Source organism: Pelophylax lessonae (genome assembly GCF_965119305.1).
Source record: "Pelophylax lessonae genome assembly, chromosome: 2".
Taxonomy (NCBI): Eukaryota; Metazoa; Chordata; class Amphibia; order Anura; family Ranidae; genus Pelophylax; species Pelophylax lessonae.
The window spans coordinates 304021453-304037026 of NC_138769.1; the positions used below are offsets into that span (position 1 = coordinate 304021453).

The 15574-nt window shown below is 43.3% G+C and overlaps 1 protein-coding gene across 1 annotated transcript in view; it reads right to left on the minus strand.

Annotated features, from left to right (window-relative positions):
* The window catches only part of ITPR3 (inositol 1,4,5-trisphosphate receptor type 3), a 544698-nt gene extending 529529 nt beyond the window's left edge, over positions 1-15169 (minus strand). The window contains exon 1 of the mRNA XM_082246986.1: positions 15056-15169. Within this exon, the coding sequence (XP_082103112.1) occupies positions 15056-15144 (89 nt within the window). The 5' untranslated portion in view covers positions 15145-15169. The remainder of the gene's footprint in view (positions 1-15055) is intronic.
* Between the last annotated feature and the right edge of the window lie 405 nt (positions 15170-15574).

Consider the following 15574-nt stretch of genomic DNA (forward strand, 5'->3'; position numbering starts at 1 on the left):
ATTCCACTACAAAACAAAACCCTGGTATGTGTACTATACTAATATTTGTCTCTATCATTATGTAACACAGCTGACCGTTCTTCTCTCTGGAGTGATCACAGAGCTCCTGTGATCCTTCTTGATAGGATCACAGGTCTCTTTGGTCATTCCATAAGCCCCACCCCCATACAGTTAGAATCACTCCCCTAGGCTCCCATTTAACCCACTGATCACCCACAGTATTAACCCCTTCCCTGCCAGTGTCATTATTACAGTAACAGTGCATATTTTTAGCGCTGATTACTGTAGTAATGTCATTGGTATCCCCAAAATTGTCAAAAATGTCAGTTAGGGGTCCGATCTGTCCACCGCAATGTCGCAGTCCCACAAAAAAATCGCAGATCACCGCCATTACTAGTAAAAAAAGAAAACAAACAATAAAAATGATATAAATCTTTCCCGTTAGTAGACACGATAACTTTTGCGCAAACCAATCAAAGTACGCTTATTGCGATTTTTTTTTTAACAAAAATACGTAGCAGAAAACAAATTGGACTAGAATGTTAAAAAAAAAATAGATTTTTACATTTTTTGGCTGGGGTGGGGGGGATGTTATATAGCAGAATGTGAAAAATATTGGGGGTTTTTTCAGAATTGTTGCTCTTTTTTTATTTATAGCACAAAAAATAAAAATCGCACAGGAGATCAAATGCCACCAAAAGAAGCTATTTGTGAGAAAAAAAGGACATCAATTTTATTTGGGTACAGCGTCATACGATCGCGTAATTGCCCGTTAAATTAACGCAGTGCTGAATCGCAAAATATGACCTGGTCATTAAGGAGGAAAATCTTCCGGTCCAGAAGTGGTTAATATAACGGGAGAGCACAAAATCTGGTGCAGCTGTGCAAGGTAGCCAATCGGCTTCTAATTTTACCTTGTTCAAGCTATGACAAACAAAAAAAACAGAAGTGGATTGGCCACCATGCACAGCTGCACCAGATTTTTCACTCTCCAGTTTTAGTAAATCAACCCCAATGTCTGAGGCTGACAGCCAAGGCTGCTGTTAGAAATCACTGGGCCCCATACAGCCTACCTGGCAAGGCCCCCCAAATTTATCAAGACAATATTTTCACTAAAAATATACTAAAATCACTAATAGCGGACACAAACATAAAAGAGAGCCTGTGTGAATTAGCCCTTTTTTAATTGTTTTTTACATTTAAAAAAAAATATATATATACTGTATATATATATATATATATATATATAAAACTTTTTTTTTAAATGTTAAAATGTTTTACAATTATTTTATTTTACAACTTTTTTAAAAGGGGGGCACACATGAAGGGGGTCAGAGGCAGGCAGAACAGGGAGGGGGGTCGGTGTCAGAGAAGCAATTACAGGAACAATGCCCTGTGTCTGTGTCTCTCCCTGCAGCAGCTGAAAGCTGACAGGAGGAGGAGAAACTGGCTTTCAGCTGCTGCAGAGAGCTGCACAGGGCTTACTTCTGCAATTGCCCCTCTGCCCGACCGCACCGATTCACTGTGCTGTTGGGGCCCCCCTGTGTCCCCGGGCCCCCTACAGGAGGACTGGCGGTCTCCTCCCCCCTATCAGTGGCCCTGCTGACAACTTGGGTTCAGAGGCTCTCCACAAAATTAGATGTCCTCCAAGAAGTAGGCTCACCCAAACTGAGAAATGATTGTGTAATTCAGGGGTCTTCAAACTATGGCCCTCCAGTTGTTCAGGAACTACAATTCCCATCATGCCTTGTCATGCCTGTGAATGTCAGAGTTTTACAATGTCTCATGGAATTTGTAGTTCCGCAACAGCTGGAGGGCCGTAGTTTGAGGATCCCTGGTGTAATTGAACCAACAAGAACATCAAAGAGAAGTCTTGTGAGTCCAAAGACTTTCATTACTTTCACAAGAAAACAAAAAGCATCTAACTTGTTTTGTGGGGAGTGCCAAAAAAAATCGACCTCCTTGAGAATGTATTAAACGGTTCTGTGAACTCAAAACAACGCTCCTGGACAAACAAGTCTATAGAAGAAAATGTTTAAAAAACCACCAGAGCTTAGTTCACAGTGCTGCGATGCAATTTTCAGCGTGATTTTGATGTGACTTTGCAAATTCTATGGGCCCAAGTTGCACTATAAATCGCACCAATGTAGCACGATAAACCTTTCAAGAGTCACACTGTGCTGAGTCGCACTGATGAGATTGGGCACCCTTGAATGTAATGGGGCTAAATTACTAGAACTGGAGAGTGCAAAATCTGCTGCAGCTTTGCATAGAAACCAATCAGCTTCCAGGATTTTTGTCAAAGTTTAAGGACCCTTTCACACATGTCTGTTCCACTGGAGGACTCCATTCTTCTCAGCGGGGATAGATACACAGATCCCTGCTGAGCAGGCGGATGACAGCTCTGTCTCCGCTCTGTGTGCAGAGACGGAGCTGTCAGATCCCCGCTGTTCTCTATGGGGGAATCACATAAGAAAGGACCGCCTGTCCATTCTCAACCGATCCAATCCGCCAGACGGATGAAAAATAGGGTTTCCATCTGTCCTGATTTGATGGACAGGATCGGATGTCGGCGGACATGTCTCCACTGACATCCGCTGCACCATAGAGATGCATGGGGCATCCATTCAGATCCGCCTGAAAAACTGACAGGCGGATCTGAACGGACCGTATGTGTGAAAGGGGCCTAACTGAACAAGCGGAAGTTAGAAGCTGATTGGCTACCATGCACAGCTGCACCAGAGTGGCATCAGAAGTCCCACTAGTGTGAACCAGTTCTAAATGGCTAATTATTGGTGCTCCCTATTACTTTGCTACTGACACTGGTTGTTCTTCTGAACATCCCTTGTCATAGGAACTTAGGGGGTTGATTTACTAAAACTGGAGAGTGCATAGAAACTGCTTCCAGGTTTGTTTGTTTGTTTTTTTTGTCAAAGCTTAATTGAACAAGCTAGAACAAGTTAAAACAAGTTAGAAGCTGATTGGCTACTGGAATGCAGAGCTGCACCAGATTTTGCACTCTCCAGTTTCAGTAAATCAACCACTTAGTTTTATACCCACTAAACCATTTTTGGTTGGTTTCTCTGAACAATCCAAAGATGTCATCCAATGCATCTTACATGAAAATAAAATTAAAAAGCTGATAAATCGCGGCTGTATCATCAGGGTGCAGTGGAGAAAGGACCAAAAAATTCAAAAAAATAAGACCTTTTTTTGTTGAGTAACGGTGTCTTAAAGTTTTATTTTGTAATCATTTCTACCCAATGCAGCGACACATAAATACAACAAAACACACAGAAGGTAATAATCCCTTCCTGTTGGATGGCACAGTACATTCAATTCCCATTGTTTAATACCTTCTATGTCAGCAGGTTTGAACAGTCCAGCAGTGTTTACAGTAGGGAGCTGAAGCTTGGCCCAATAGCTGCAAGCAATGTGACTCTAAACTGGTTTCATGAATCAGGAGATTATTGGACAATGCAGATTATAACTTCAGGGCTAAACTGAAGATCCTGAAGGTTTGTAGTGGAGATCTTCCAACATTTGGAACGTCTCTGTACAACCACAAGCAAATTGTTCACTTTTCTATGGAGAAAGGTAATCCTCATCTCCTAAAATGTGCACCACATCCATACACCTTATCTAAGTGAGTAATGAAATCCTTGCAATATGAGTAATGCTCTTCCCATTTTCCGGCTAATCTAATAAAAGGGAAACACCCGAACCTTAAGAGCTCTCACACACTGCTCAGTTGCAAAAAAAGACATATGTGTTTTTGCCGCGTTTCCAGTGCGTTTTGCATCTGTGAAAAAAGGGCATGTGACTCAAAAAACAGCACCAAAAACGCAACCGTGCTGTTTCTGTCTTTTTTCCTCTTTAAACACTTTACGACCGCCCACCAAAGAGAAACTGTGGGGGGGGGGGGGGCGCTCTGTGCCAGATCACATACCTAGTACATGATCTGACACTTTGGGGTCTGGGGCACACACTTGAGATGCCAGCGACCCGCTCCTGCTGTGATTACACACAGCAGGAGCCCAACGGCAGGTACCGCGGACTCGATGTTTGCCAGCAACTGCCGATTGTTAAGCACAGAGGCAGAATAGCAATCTGTCTATGTAAACAAGGCAGGTTGCTGTTCTGTCAGTAGGGAAGGCATTGATCCTGTATTCCTGTAAAGCAGGAACATGGATCAATGCCTTCCCTTAGTACAGGCACCTCTCGCACAGTAACCAAGCACTGGCTAGGAACACATTTAACCCTTTGATTGCCCTGATGTTAACCCCTTCCCAGCCAGTGTCATTACTACAGTGATGATGCATGCTTTTTAGCACTGATCGCTGTATTAGTGTCACTGGTCCTCAAAAAGTATCAAAAGTGTCAGTTAGTGTCCAATTTGTCCACCACAATAGCACAGTCCTGCTATAAATCGCTGATTGCCACCGTTACCAGTAAAAAATAAATAAATAAAAAATATCCCATAGTTTGTAGACGCTATAACTTTTGCACAAACCAATATACGCTTATTGAGATTTTTTTTTTTTTCCAAAATTATGTAGCAGAATACATATTGGCCTAAATTGACGAAGAAATAAAACATTTTTCCTGGATATGTTTTATAGCAGAAAGTAAAAAATATTGTTTCATGATTATTTTCTTTCAAAATTGTCGGGTTTTTTTTGTTCATAGCGCAAAAAATAAAAACCGCAGAGGTGAATAAATACCACCAAAAAAAAGCTCTATTTGGCGTTGCACAACCACACAATTGTCAGATTAAAATAATGCAGTGTCATATTGCAAAAAATGGCCTAGTCATGAAGGGGGTAAATCTTCAGAGCTGAAGTGATTAAATAAGGACTCTGAAATATGTTGAACTGTGGAGGTGTAGTATACATGTGCATCTCAAAAAATATGTATTTCATCAAAAAGTTATCATCACAGACTGTGGAAAATGTTGTATTTCATTTGGAAATCAAAATCCCAGAGTCTGGAGGATGAGTGGAGAGGCACAGAATCCACATTGCATGAGGTCCAGTGTGAAATTTCCACAGTCAATGATGATTTGGGGAGCCATGTCATCTGCTGGTGTTGGTCGATTTATGTTTTATCAAGTCCAAAGTCAGCGCAACCCTTTACCAGGAAATTCTAGGGCACTTCATGCTTCCCTCTGCTGACAAGCTCTATGAAGATGCTGATTTCATTTTCCAGCAGGGCTTGGCACCTACCCACACTGCCAAAAGTACCAATACCTGGTTAAATGATCATGGTATTACTGTGCTTGATTGGCCAGCAAACTCGTCTGACCTAAACCCCATAGAGAATCTGTGGGGTATTGTCAAGAGGAAGACGAGAGACACCAGACCCAACAATGCAGATGAGCTGAAGACTGCTATCAAAGAAACCTGGGCTTCCATAATACCTCAGCAGTGCCGCAGGCTGACCGCCTCCATGCCATGCCGCATTAATGCAGTAATTCAAGCAAAAGGAGCCCCAACCAAGTATGGAGTGTATACTATACTGTACATTGACATACTTTTCACTAAGCCAACATTTCTGTATTAAAAATCCTTTTTTTCTTATTGGTTTAATGTAATATTCTAATTTTCTGAGATACTAAATTTTGGATTTTCATCAGCTGTAAGCCATAATCATCAAAAGTAAAAGAAAAAAAATGCTTGAAATATATCACTCTGTGTGTAACGCATCTATTGTATATAAAATATGAGTTTCACTCTTTGAATTGAATTACTGAAATAAATAAACTATTTGATGATATTCTACTTTTATGAGACGCACCTGTATTCTTATTTCTTATTTCTTATTTGAGTTATGCAAATTTGTTTTATTGTTTACAGTTACCATACAATTGTTTCACCTCTGATTTGTAAGAGCCCATTCACACTACCGCGACTTGTCAGGCGACTGGTCAGCCTGACAAGTCGCGGTCCATGCTACCGCAACCGTTCTAATAGGAGCGACTCAAGTCGCTCCGACTTAGAAAGTAGTTCCTGTACTACTTCGGGGCGACCTCGGAGCGACTTGCATTGACATTCATTATATGAAGTCCGTGCAAGTCGCGCCGAAGTCGCGGTGCACGCGACTTCACAGGTCGCCCTCCAAGTCATGCCGCGGTAGTGTGAACCGGCACTAAGACTATAGTATATATTTGAGAACTTATTAAAATAAAAAATTATAATCTACAAAAAAAAGAATAAAACCTTAAAAGTGGGTGCGTTTTGTACATTCATTACAATGGGAAGGTGAGTTTTTGGTGGGTTTTTTCTATTTGTATTTTTTTTACCGCACAAACATGCACCACAAATGCAGCATACGGGACTCTTAAAATGCAACTGACTGGTGTGAGGAGTTCTACAGGATTTTTTGGTCATGCAATTTTTTTCAGCTTTTGGTAAGGCAAAAACAGAAGGAAAACTGATCAGTGTGAAAGGTACCAAATAAAAAAACCATTGGTAATGCTTGTCAGTTCCTATATTGAATTTAAAAGCTTTAGCACAATCTTAACTTTAAAAATCTTACTGACACCAGAGCAAAACTCACCAAGGGGGTACTGGGATCTCTCTGGACAATAAATAGCCTAAAGTTGGATACACACTATCCAACTTTTGTTGTCAGATTTCCTTCAGATTTACCTTTTCTATGTAGTGCAAGGGCCTGCCAGATTGCATACAAATTGAAAGTGTTTAGGTTTGACCTCATATTATATGGTTTTGGTAAATCTAAAGGAAAAAGTCTTCAGAAAATCTTATAGTGTGTATGGCCCATTACAGTGGCTGGGAATTTTACAGCTTTGTGAAGTACAGTTAATGTAACTGAATTATGCCTGACAATGCCAGATTTTGCAATGTAAAGGTCTTTCATTTATTTACGTGCAATGCTTAGAAGCATAGAGGTGTAAATTCATGCTGATGACTAGAATAATTATTAGTCCAGCCACTAGAATAAATGCTTGTGTATATCCATGCACATTTACATATATTTGGGCACGTCTGTATCTAAATTACTCCAAAATGAACACCTTGAAACAAGGCTCAGGCACTTTTGTTTTTACAGATCTAATTGCGACACCCTGTTTGAGTGTTTTTAGAAGTGTATTACAAGCGTTTCACAGCTTCAGGCATTTTTATTTCGCGAATAGAAAGCACTAGGGGTAGGAGATGGGGAGGATCGGCTGTTTGAGCAGAAACACACAACAATAAGCTTGTAAAACGTTCAAGTCATGCTTTTAGGCATTTCTTTTAAAGTCTATAGGGCAAAAAATGCTTGTAATCTGCCAAAAAGTAACTCAAGTACTTTTCTGAGCGACAGCCGTCAGAACGCTCATATGTGAACAGGGCCATTGAAAGTAATGGGATTTGGCTTGTTGAGCGCTTTAGAGCTACAAGTTTCAAGCTGAAAATTGCTCAGATGTTAACGGGGTCTTGGACAGTTGTCGTGAGAACAAGTATCCCCATTAGAAGATTCCCCCCCCCCCCCCCCCATTCCTGTACTGGTGGCAACTGAAAATTTTGAGGGTTCACTTTAATTCCCAATGACATTGAAGTTCAAGACAATTAGAGAGGGAACGTCTCTAACAGGGACACAGAGAGAAGTAGAAATTGACAGGTTCTATCACCTCACTACTCTATCCAAATCTGTAAAAATGTTTGCCATTAGTTATACTTTTAGGTCTTGTTCACATACCCTGCCCCAGAAAATGTCAGCCCTTCGCAAGGGCACACAGAAAACAATTGTTTACACTTCAACAAAGCCTTTGTGTGAGCTGCCGTAAGAAATTTGCAACATGTCAAAGCATTTTTCCATCTTTCCCCACATCTCACTGTCAGCTCTGCTTCTGTTTGCATTTCTCCTCACCACAGATCAGCTGTAGTGCATACAAATGAATGAAGTGTCACAGTGTAACATTTAACATTTCAATAGAGTTAAAGCTGTATTCCATTGATGCCTTTTAATTGCATCGTAACTTTGAACCAGCTTGGACCAGTGTATAGCTGGGTATACATGCATCGTTTGTTTCTTTTTTGTTCAGCTGGCGATTACCCCATCCACACAAGTGAGGTGGATGGGGGAATCCTCCCTGCTGCTCCATCGTATTCTGACAGCGGGGTAGTTGATCTACCAATCAGTTTCTATCAAACAGGGAGGGCAACACGCAGATCAAAACTCGTCCAGTCTCTGATGAACTGAAGCTCGATCTGTGTGCTTTAGGCTCCATTCACACTACCGCGACTTGTCAGGTGACTTGTCAGCCTGACAAGTCGCGGTCCATGCAGTGCTACAGGACCCGTTCTAATAGGAGCGACACAAGTCGCTCCGACTTAGAAAAAGGTTCCTGTACTACTTCGGGGCGACCTCGGAGCGACTTGCATAGACATTCATTATATGAAGTCTGTGCAAGTCGCGCTGAAGGCGCGGTGCACGGGACTTTACAGGTCGCCCCCGAAGTCGGAGCGACCTAGTGTGAACCGGCGCTAAAGAGGATCGTCTTCTGTTTGAAGAAAGAAACAAAAGTCAGCAGCTACAAATACTGTAGCTGCTGACTTTTAATAAAAGGACACTTACCTGCCCAGGGATCCAGCACCGTCCACATTCAGGCCAGTTCGACAGGTCCTTGGCACCAGCAGGTTTACTGTGGGAAACCAGCTGTGATTCCCTGCCAGTTACCACTGTGCATGTGCGTGACCTGTGCCATGCTTTGTGAATGGTCCTGTATGCCCTCTGGGACCTGTGATGTCTCCCAGAAGTTTGTGGATGGTGGGGTTGAATCGGCACAGTGATCCGACTGAATGTGAGAGCAGGTAAATGTCAAAATCAGGTACCTGCAGACCTCCCCGTCCCAAAAAAAAGTGCCAAAGGTATATGGGGGGGGAGCATTAAGCGGAACTTCCCCTTTAGGGTGAAGTTCGGCTTAAAGTATGTACAGTATGTGCCATACCTGGCCAAGCCCAGTGAAAGCTGGAAATCACTATAACAGTATCACTACTAGCCAGCCTAGTCTCATGCTGAGTGGCTGCCCTGCTGCTTAGTAAACACAGGAGGTTGCCTGCTTGTCACAAGCCTCATTCAGAGAACACTTTGCATGTTCTCAAAGGATGCAAAGCATTCTTTGATCGGATGAGGTGGAAATTGTCACATTACCGCCCTACCTCTTCCAATCAGGGAATGCTTTGCATTCATTTAGAAAACACAAAGTGTTCTCTGAATGGAGCCCGAGACAAGCGGGTGACCTTGTGTGTTCCTCGAGTCCTGGTGCAATTTCAGATGCATCTTGGGTCTCATAGAATTGCATGACAAGGGAAATCACATTGTTTTCAATGGTGCCTGTCCACATCAATGCAGTGCAGTGCGATTTTGGAAAAAGCTCCTGTGATACTTTGGTGGACCAAGCCTAAGCAACAGGGGATGGGACCCGGAAGCCAGCGGCAATCACTGTGATAACGGTGCCTACTACGCTTATTTCCAGCTTCCACAGGGATCCTGCAGGTAGGATACCTACTTACAATGGTCCACGCTGAACCAATGTAACAAAAGCCAAACCTAAACGTAAAAAATAAGTAAAAAGAGTGCTCTGTGCTTTAACCCTTTAAGATCCATTAACATAATAAATTAAAAAAAAAAAAAAACTATCAAGCTTTGTGAGGGTAGGTACCTGAAGTCCTACCCCACACTGATCAAAATTTGGGCTCCTAGCAGCTATGGTTCCAGAGATACAGGGCTCCTTGAGCAGCCTGTCAGAATCCATTTGCAGCAGACTGAGAGGATAAGCTCACAGTGCCTCTAATTTCTTGTCAGAGGCACGGAGCTCAATAGACAGCTTGGAGCCTTGGACCAATGGTAAACCACCATTGGTCCAAGCTGTCCAATAAAAATGCTGCAGTGGAGGCTCTCCTCTCACTGCAGTGTCATAGAAGGGGGCATGTGTCTAAAAGATAAATGCTCCCTTCCAGCCCAGCCCTCTTAACTACAAGGAAAAAGCATGGGTTTATGGGTATAAGGTTTACCCATAATTCCATGTTTTTCTCACACAGTTAAGAAGGAGACTCTGCTGCTGCTGAAAAGGTTCTTTTTTAATCAAGCAAAATACCAGCTTATAAGACGACCCCCTAATTTTCAAGTTAAAACATAGGTTTTGGGCTATACTCGCCGTATAAGACTACCCCCTTCTGTATCGTAGCGGAGTATAAAATGTGAGGACTACTTTAAACGGCCCAAAACAAACGTCCCTATTAATCTCCAAGCAGGGTAACTACTCAAATGTACCTATTAATCTCCAAACTAAGCACACAGGGTGTAAATTCTCAAAGCGCTGGGTTGATGTGTGGGAATACTGTACAGGTATGTACCGTAGCTTCGGCTATATACAGTATCCCGCGCTGAGCCAATCACGGTGTATTCTATTATTGAATACAAAGCCAGCTCAGATTGGCGGAGTCAAAGAGGCGGGCTGATGATGTTACTCTCTCTAACAGATTCCTGCCAGTCAAGTGGAAGCATTCAGGAGGCTGTATTTTTGCCCGATTGCTTCCACACACCCCCAGTAATGGTGCCCACGCCATAGATCCTGGGCTCCGCTTGCCCATCTGCAGGCCTAGAACCAACATAGCGGTGCTGCCACGTAGAGGGAGCAGAGCAGACTCACGTCCGCTCTCCTCCCCTCCTTGTTCCTGACCCAGGAAGAGACGTGTTTGACGTCACTCCCGGGTCTGCCTCTCAGTGTCCCCGGCCAGCACACCTGGGAAAGAATGTAATGCAATGTGATCGGCATTGCATTACAGTGGAACACAGGGGAGACATCCAGGGTCTAAAAGGGAAAGAGAACCTGTCACCAGCAAATCATCACATAGAGACTTTTTGTCCCCTATGTGATGAAAAAAAAAAGTTAGGTAAAAAAAATGTTTTTTTAAAATTGTAAAACATTTAAGTTAGAGCCGGTTCACACTACTGCCACCAGAAAGTCGCCCCATGAAGGAGCGACTTTTTAGCGACTTTGAAGAGACTTGTTTAGAGACTTGTAAGAGACTTGTGCACTACTTTGAAGAGACTTACATGATAGGCGACTTTGTCTGTGGGGAATGCCTGGCTAATCTCTTTCTTCTTCCTGGAAAGTCTGATAACAAGTCGCTTGAAAACAGATAAGGGTCCATTCACACTAGCGCGACTTGTCAGGTGACTTGGTCGTCTGACAAATCGCGGTCGGTCGCTCGCCATAGAGTAGTACAGGAGCCGTTCTAATAGGAGCGACACAAGTCGCTCCGACTTAGACAAAGGGTCCTGTACTACTTTGGGGCGACCTGGAGGCGACTTGCATTGACTTCAATTATATGACTTCACAGGTCGCCCCAGCAAGTTGGGTCGCCCCTGTGTGAATGGGCTCTAAGGATCCGACTTAGAGGCGACTCCCATTGAAGTCTATGTGCACAAGTCGGATAGAGGTCGCCTTGAAGTAGTACAGGAACCTTTTCTGAAGTCGGAGCAACTTCAGTAGTGCATATTAAGACGGCGCTCATTCATTTACATTGAATTTGTGATGACAAGAGACTTGGGGCGACTTGAGGGCACACAAGTCTTGTCCCAAGTCAGAGTAGTGTGAACCGGCTCAAGCATATAAAATCTTCCCTAAAAATGTTATTTTATATTGTAAAAAATTTAAGTTACATCCAAGCATATAAATTCTTCCCCAAAAATGATACTTTATTTACAAACATAAATGCATACAAAACATAAAAACGCTGATTGCAATATACGTTACATATCGCTGCACATGCTGGAATGAGAGCAATAGTTCTAGCACCAGACCTCTTCCGTAACCCTAAACTGATGACTTTTAAAGAGAATTTAAAGCATTGCCTATGGAAAATATAGGGTACTGAAGATGGATGCTAGAACAGGTGCATCCGAGCTGCTACCTCCTATGTAATGTCTGGTGAGCCTTATGAACAAAGTCCTCAGCCTGGGAAGTCTCTGTAAACCTCCATGTACAATCCATGCATAAAAGGGAGAACAGTTGGTGCCATGAAAGTCAGCTAAAACATCATTTTATTATTGCAGGTGAACAACAGTCAAAAAAGCTACACGTTTTGGCCATCAGGCCTTAATCATGGCTTGAAGTTTGATGCTGCAGCAAGCAAATTTAAGGTTTGACATGTTGGCTATCTATTACTGAAACTTTGTCTTTCCTAGACCTCTGCTTTAACCTCTAGGCTGACAGCCCCATGTTCATTTACTGTTAGGCGGCGAGTCCTGTGCACAGAATCACGTACAGGTCCCTGATTCTGCCCCTCTGTGACTGGGACCGCTGGCGACCCGCTTTCACTGTGATTGGACACAGCGGAAGCCAATCAGCGGGTCCGGTGGACGCAATGTCTGCCGGGACTCACCGATCATTCGAGGCACAGGCAGAGCTGCAATCTGCCTATGTAAACAAGGCAGACTGCCATTCTGTGACAAGGGAAGACACAAATCTTGTGTTTCTGCTAAGCAAGAACATGGATCTCTGCCTTCCCACAGTACAAGCACCTCCCCTACAGTTAGCAAGCACTCCCCAGGAACACATTTAACCCTTTGATCCCGCCTAATGTTAACCCCTTCCCAGCCAGTGTAATTAGTACAGTGAATTTTTTTTTACCACTGATCACTATTACTGTCACTGGTTCCAGAAAAAGTGTCAGTTAGTATCCGATTTATCTGCCTCAATATCGCAGTCCCACTAAGTCGCTGTTCACGGCAATGACTAGTAAAAAAAATTGAATTGAAGACAATATGACTTTTGCGCAAACCAATCAATACGCTTATTAGGATTTTTTTAACCAAAAATTTGTAACAGAATACATATTGGTCTAAATTGATGAAGAAATTCGATTTTTTTTTTTTTTTGATATGTTTTATAGCAGAAAGTAAAAAGTATTGTTTTTTTGTTTTTGTTTTTTTCAAAATTGTCTTTTTTTTGTTTATAGCGCAAAAAAAAAAAATGCAGAGGTGATCAAATACCACCAAAAGAATGCTCTATTTGTGGGAAAAAAAAGACATCAATTTTATTTGGGTAAAGCATTGTATGATCGTGCAATTGGCAGTTACAGAGGAAGTAAACTTCCCTCTGTACCTTTTACCTATAGGTAAGCCAATGATAAGGCTTACCTATAGGTAGTGTAAATATCTCCTAAATGTGCCCCATTTAGGTGATATTTACACGACATGCAGCCGATGATGTCACTGGCGCATGCGCTCTGAAGGAACGACCACCCGTGCCCTGTGCCATGAACGGCGGCTCCCGCACGCATGCGTGGGAGTGACGTCATTGCGGCTCCGGCCAATCAGACGGCCAGGGGACGAGAACCCGGAAGGAAGACGTCTGAAGGAAGTCTCAGTGGTGAGAGGATGCTGCTGGAAGGGCTTTATTTCTAAGGTATTTCATAAGGAGCTAGAATGCGATGCATACTAGCTCATTACTCCAAAGACATGCTGGTAGGTTAATTGGATCCTGTATAAAAAAAAAAAAATTGGCCCTACTGTGTATGTATGTGAGTTAGGGACATTAGATTGTAAGCTCCTTGAGGGCAGGGACTGATGTGAATGTACAATGTATATGTAAAGCGCTGCGTAAATTGACAGCACTATATAAGTACCTGAAATAAATAAAATAAATAAATAAATTATGTCTTTGTCTAATGGTGGCCATACACTATACGAAAAATCGTCTGAAATTCGGTCATTTAGACAGTTCTTTTGTTTTTCAGCCAGTTAATGGGCACGAATTGGTAATCAGTTGTGATGTTAATGGGCTCGAATCGGTTGTGATGTTTTTGAGCATAAAAAAAAAACGTAGGACAAGTTTGGAAATTTTCTGCCGAACGATAAATTGAAAGGGTAATGTGTTTCTCGTCCAAACTGTTTGCACTAGGTATATGTGACAAAAAGAACAAAAAACTGATTCATTTATGTCCATTGAACGATTTATCGGTCATTACATGTCGGCACGATCGTTTGCTCTCACGGTTGAGTGTTCGTTTTTTCTAAAATGAGTTTGAACGATTTTTCGTACAGTGTATGTCCAGCATTACAGGCTTTTATTTATTTTTTTTTTACAAGGTTTACAACCTCTTTAGAGTCGGTTCACACTTAGTCCCGTTCACACTGGGGCGACCTGTCAGGCGCCGTAGGTCGCCTTCCATAGAGAAGCTGCGGACCCGTTCTAATAGGAGCGACACAAGTCGACACAAGGTCGCCCCGGCAAGTAGTGTCGCCCCAGTGTGAACGGGGCCTAAGGCGACACGACTCCTTACTACTTCGGGGGCGACTTGTGCATTCCCATGCACCACGACTTCGGAGCGACTTGCAGGGACTTCACATAATGGAAGTCTATGCAAGTCGCTCCGAGGTCGCCCCGAAGTAGTACAGGACCCTTTTTCTAAGTCGGAGCGACTTGTGTCGCTCCTATTAGAACGGGTCCTGTAGCGGTCAATGGACCGCGAGGGAGCGCGACTTGTCAGGCTGACAAGTCGCGCTAGTGTGGACCGGGTCTTAAAGTAACGCAGTGCCGTATCGCAAAAAATGGCCTGGTCTTGAAGAAAGGGGGGGGGGGGGTAAACCTACCGCTATTTTTATTCTCTATGCCTTCAGAAAACACAATGTTTTGGAGGGGGGTTTATGTAATTTTCAGGCCTAAAATATATTTTTTTAAGCCCGGGTGGAAAAAAATTTGCAAAAATGGCCCTGTCAGCGAAAGGGTTAAAAGCGCAAGGTACCGCCGTCCAGACGCGACTTTTTTCGGCGTTTTGCGCACACCTGAGCATGTGGCAGAACGTTCCAGTACAGGGCACCTTTCCCCTGATGAGAAGGAAGCCTCTGTGTGCCATGGTGTAAGAAGGACTACCTCTAGGAACTTTCCACACTGTCCTGCCCCCATACACTGCCCCTTCACTGAAAGCTGCCTACACCCAGCTCTGTTGTTCCCATGTCCTCACCTAATCCTGCGGACATAGCACAAATACTGTGCACACTCATCCTCCATTCATCTCTCTCTCTCATGGTTAATACTCACCCCAGGGTGCTGATAAATCCGCACACCGAGCCCTCTGCGTACAGGGAGATGATGTCCCCAATGTGGAGGAAGCTGGACATCTCATTCATGGTCACCTTCTAGTAAGGGGGTCCAAACAACGAAGTTCAGTCAGATGTACTATAGAGAGTACAAGCTCATACTCCTGTGTGTAGCCGGCTCCGTGTCTGTGAAGAAAGTGACTGGCACTGCTCCTGTCGGTGTGGGCACTGTGTAGAAGAACACACCTCTCCTCCTGACTGAATGTACAGACTCGTCCTGGCGCCCTCTTAGCAGGCTCTGCTCTGCTCTGCTCACACTCCTCCTTCTCTCTCTTCTAGTCACCTGTACACAACCAGGAAGTTTTCTTCAATGCAAATAGTGTGTACAGCACAGACAGACACACCCCTGGGCTCCAGCACTGAGTACTGAGCACACAGCTCATTAACTCCAGGCATGCTGCCTTCACTACCTCACTCAAATGTGTCACTGCCTCCCTCCTCACAGGAAACTCACACTTAT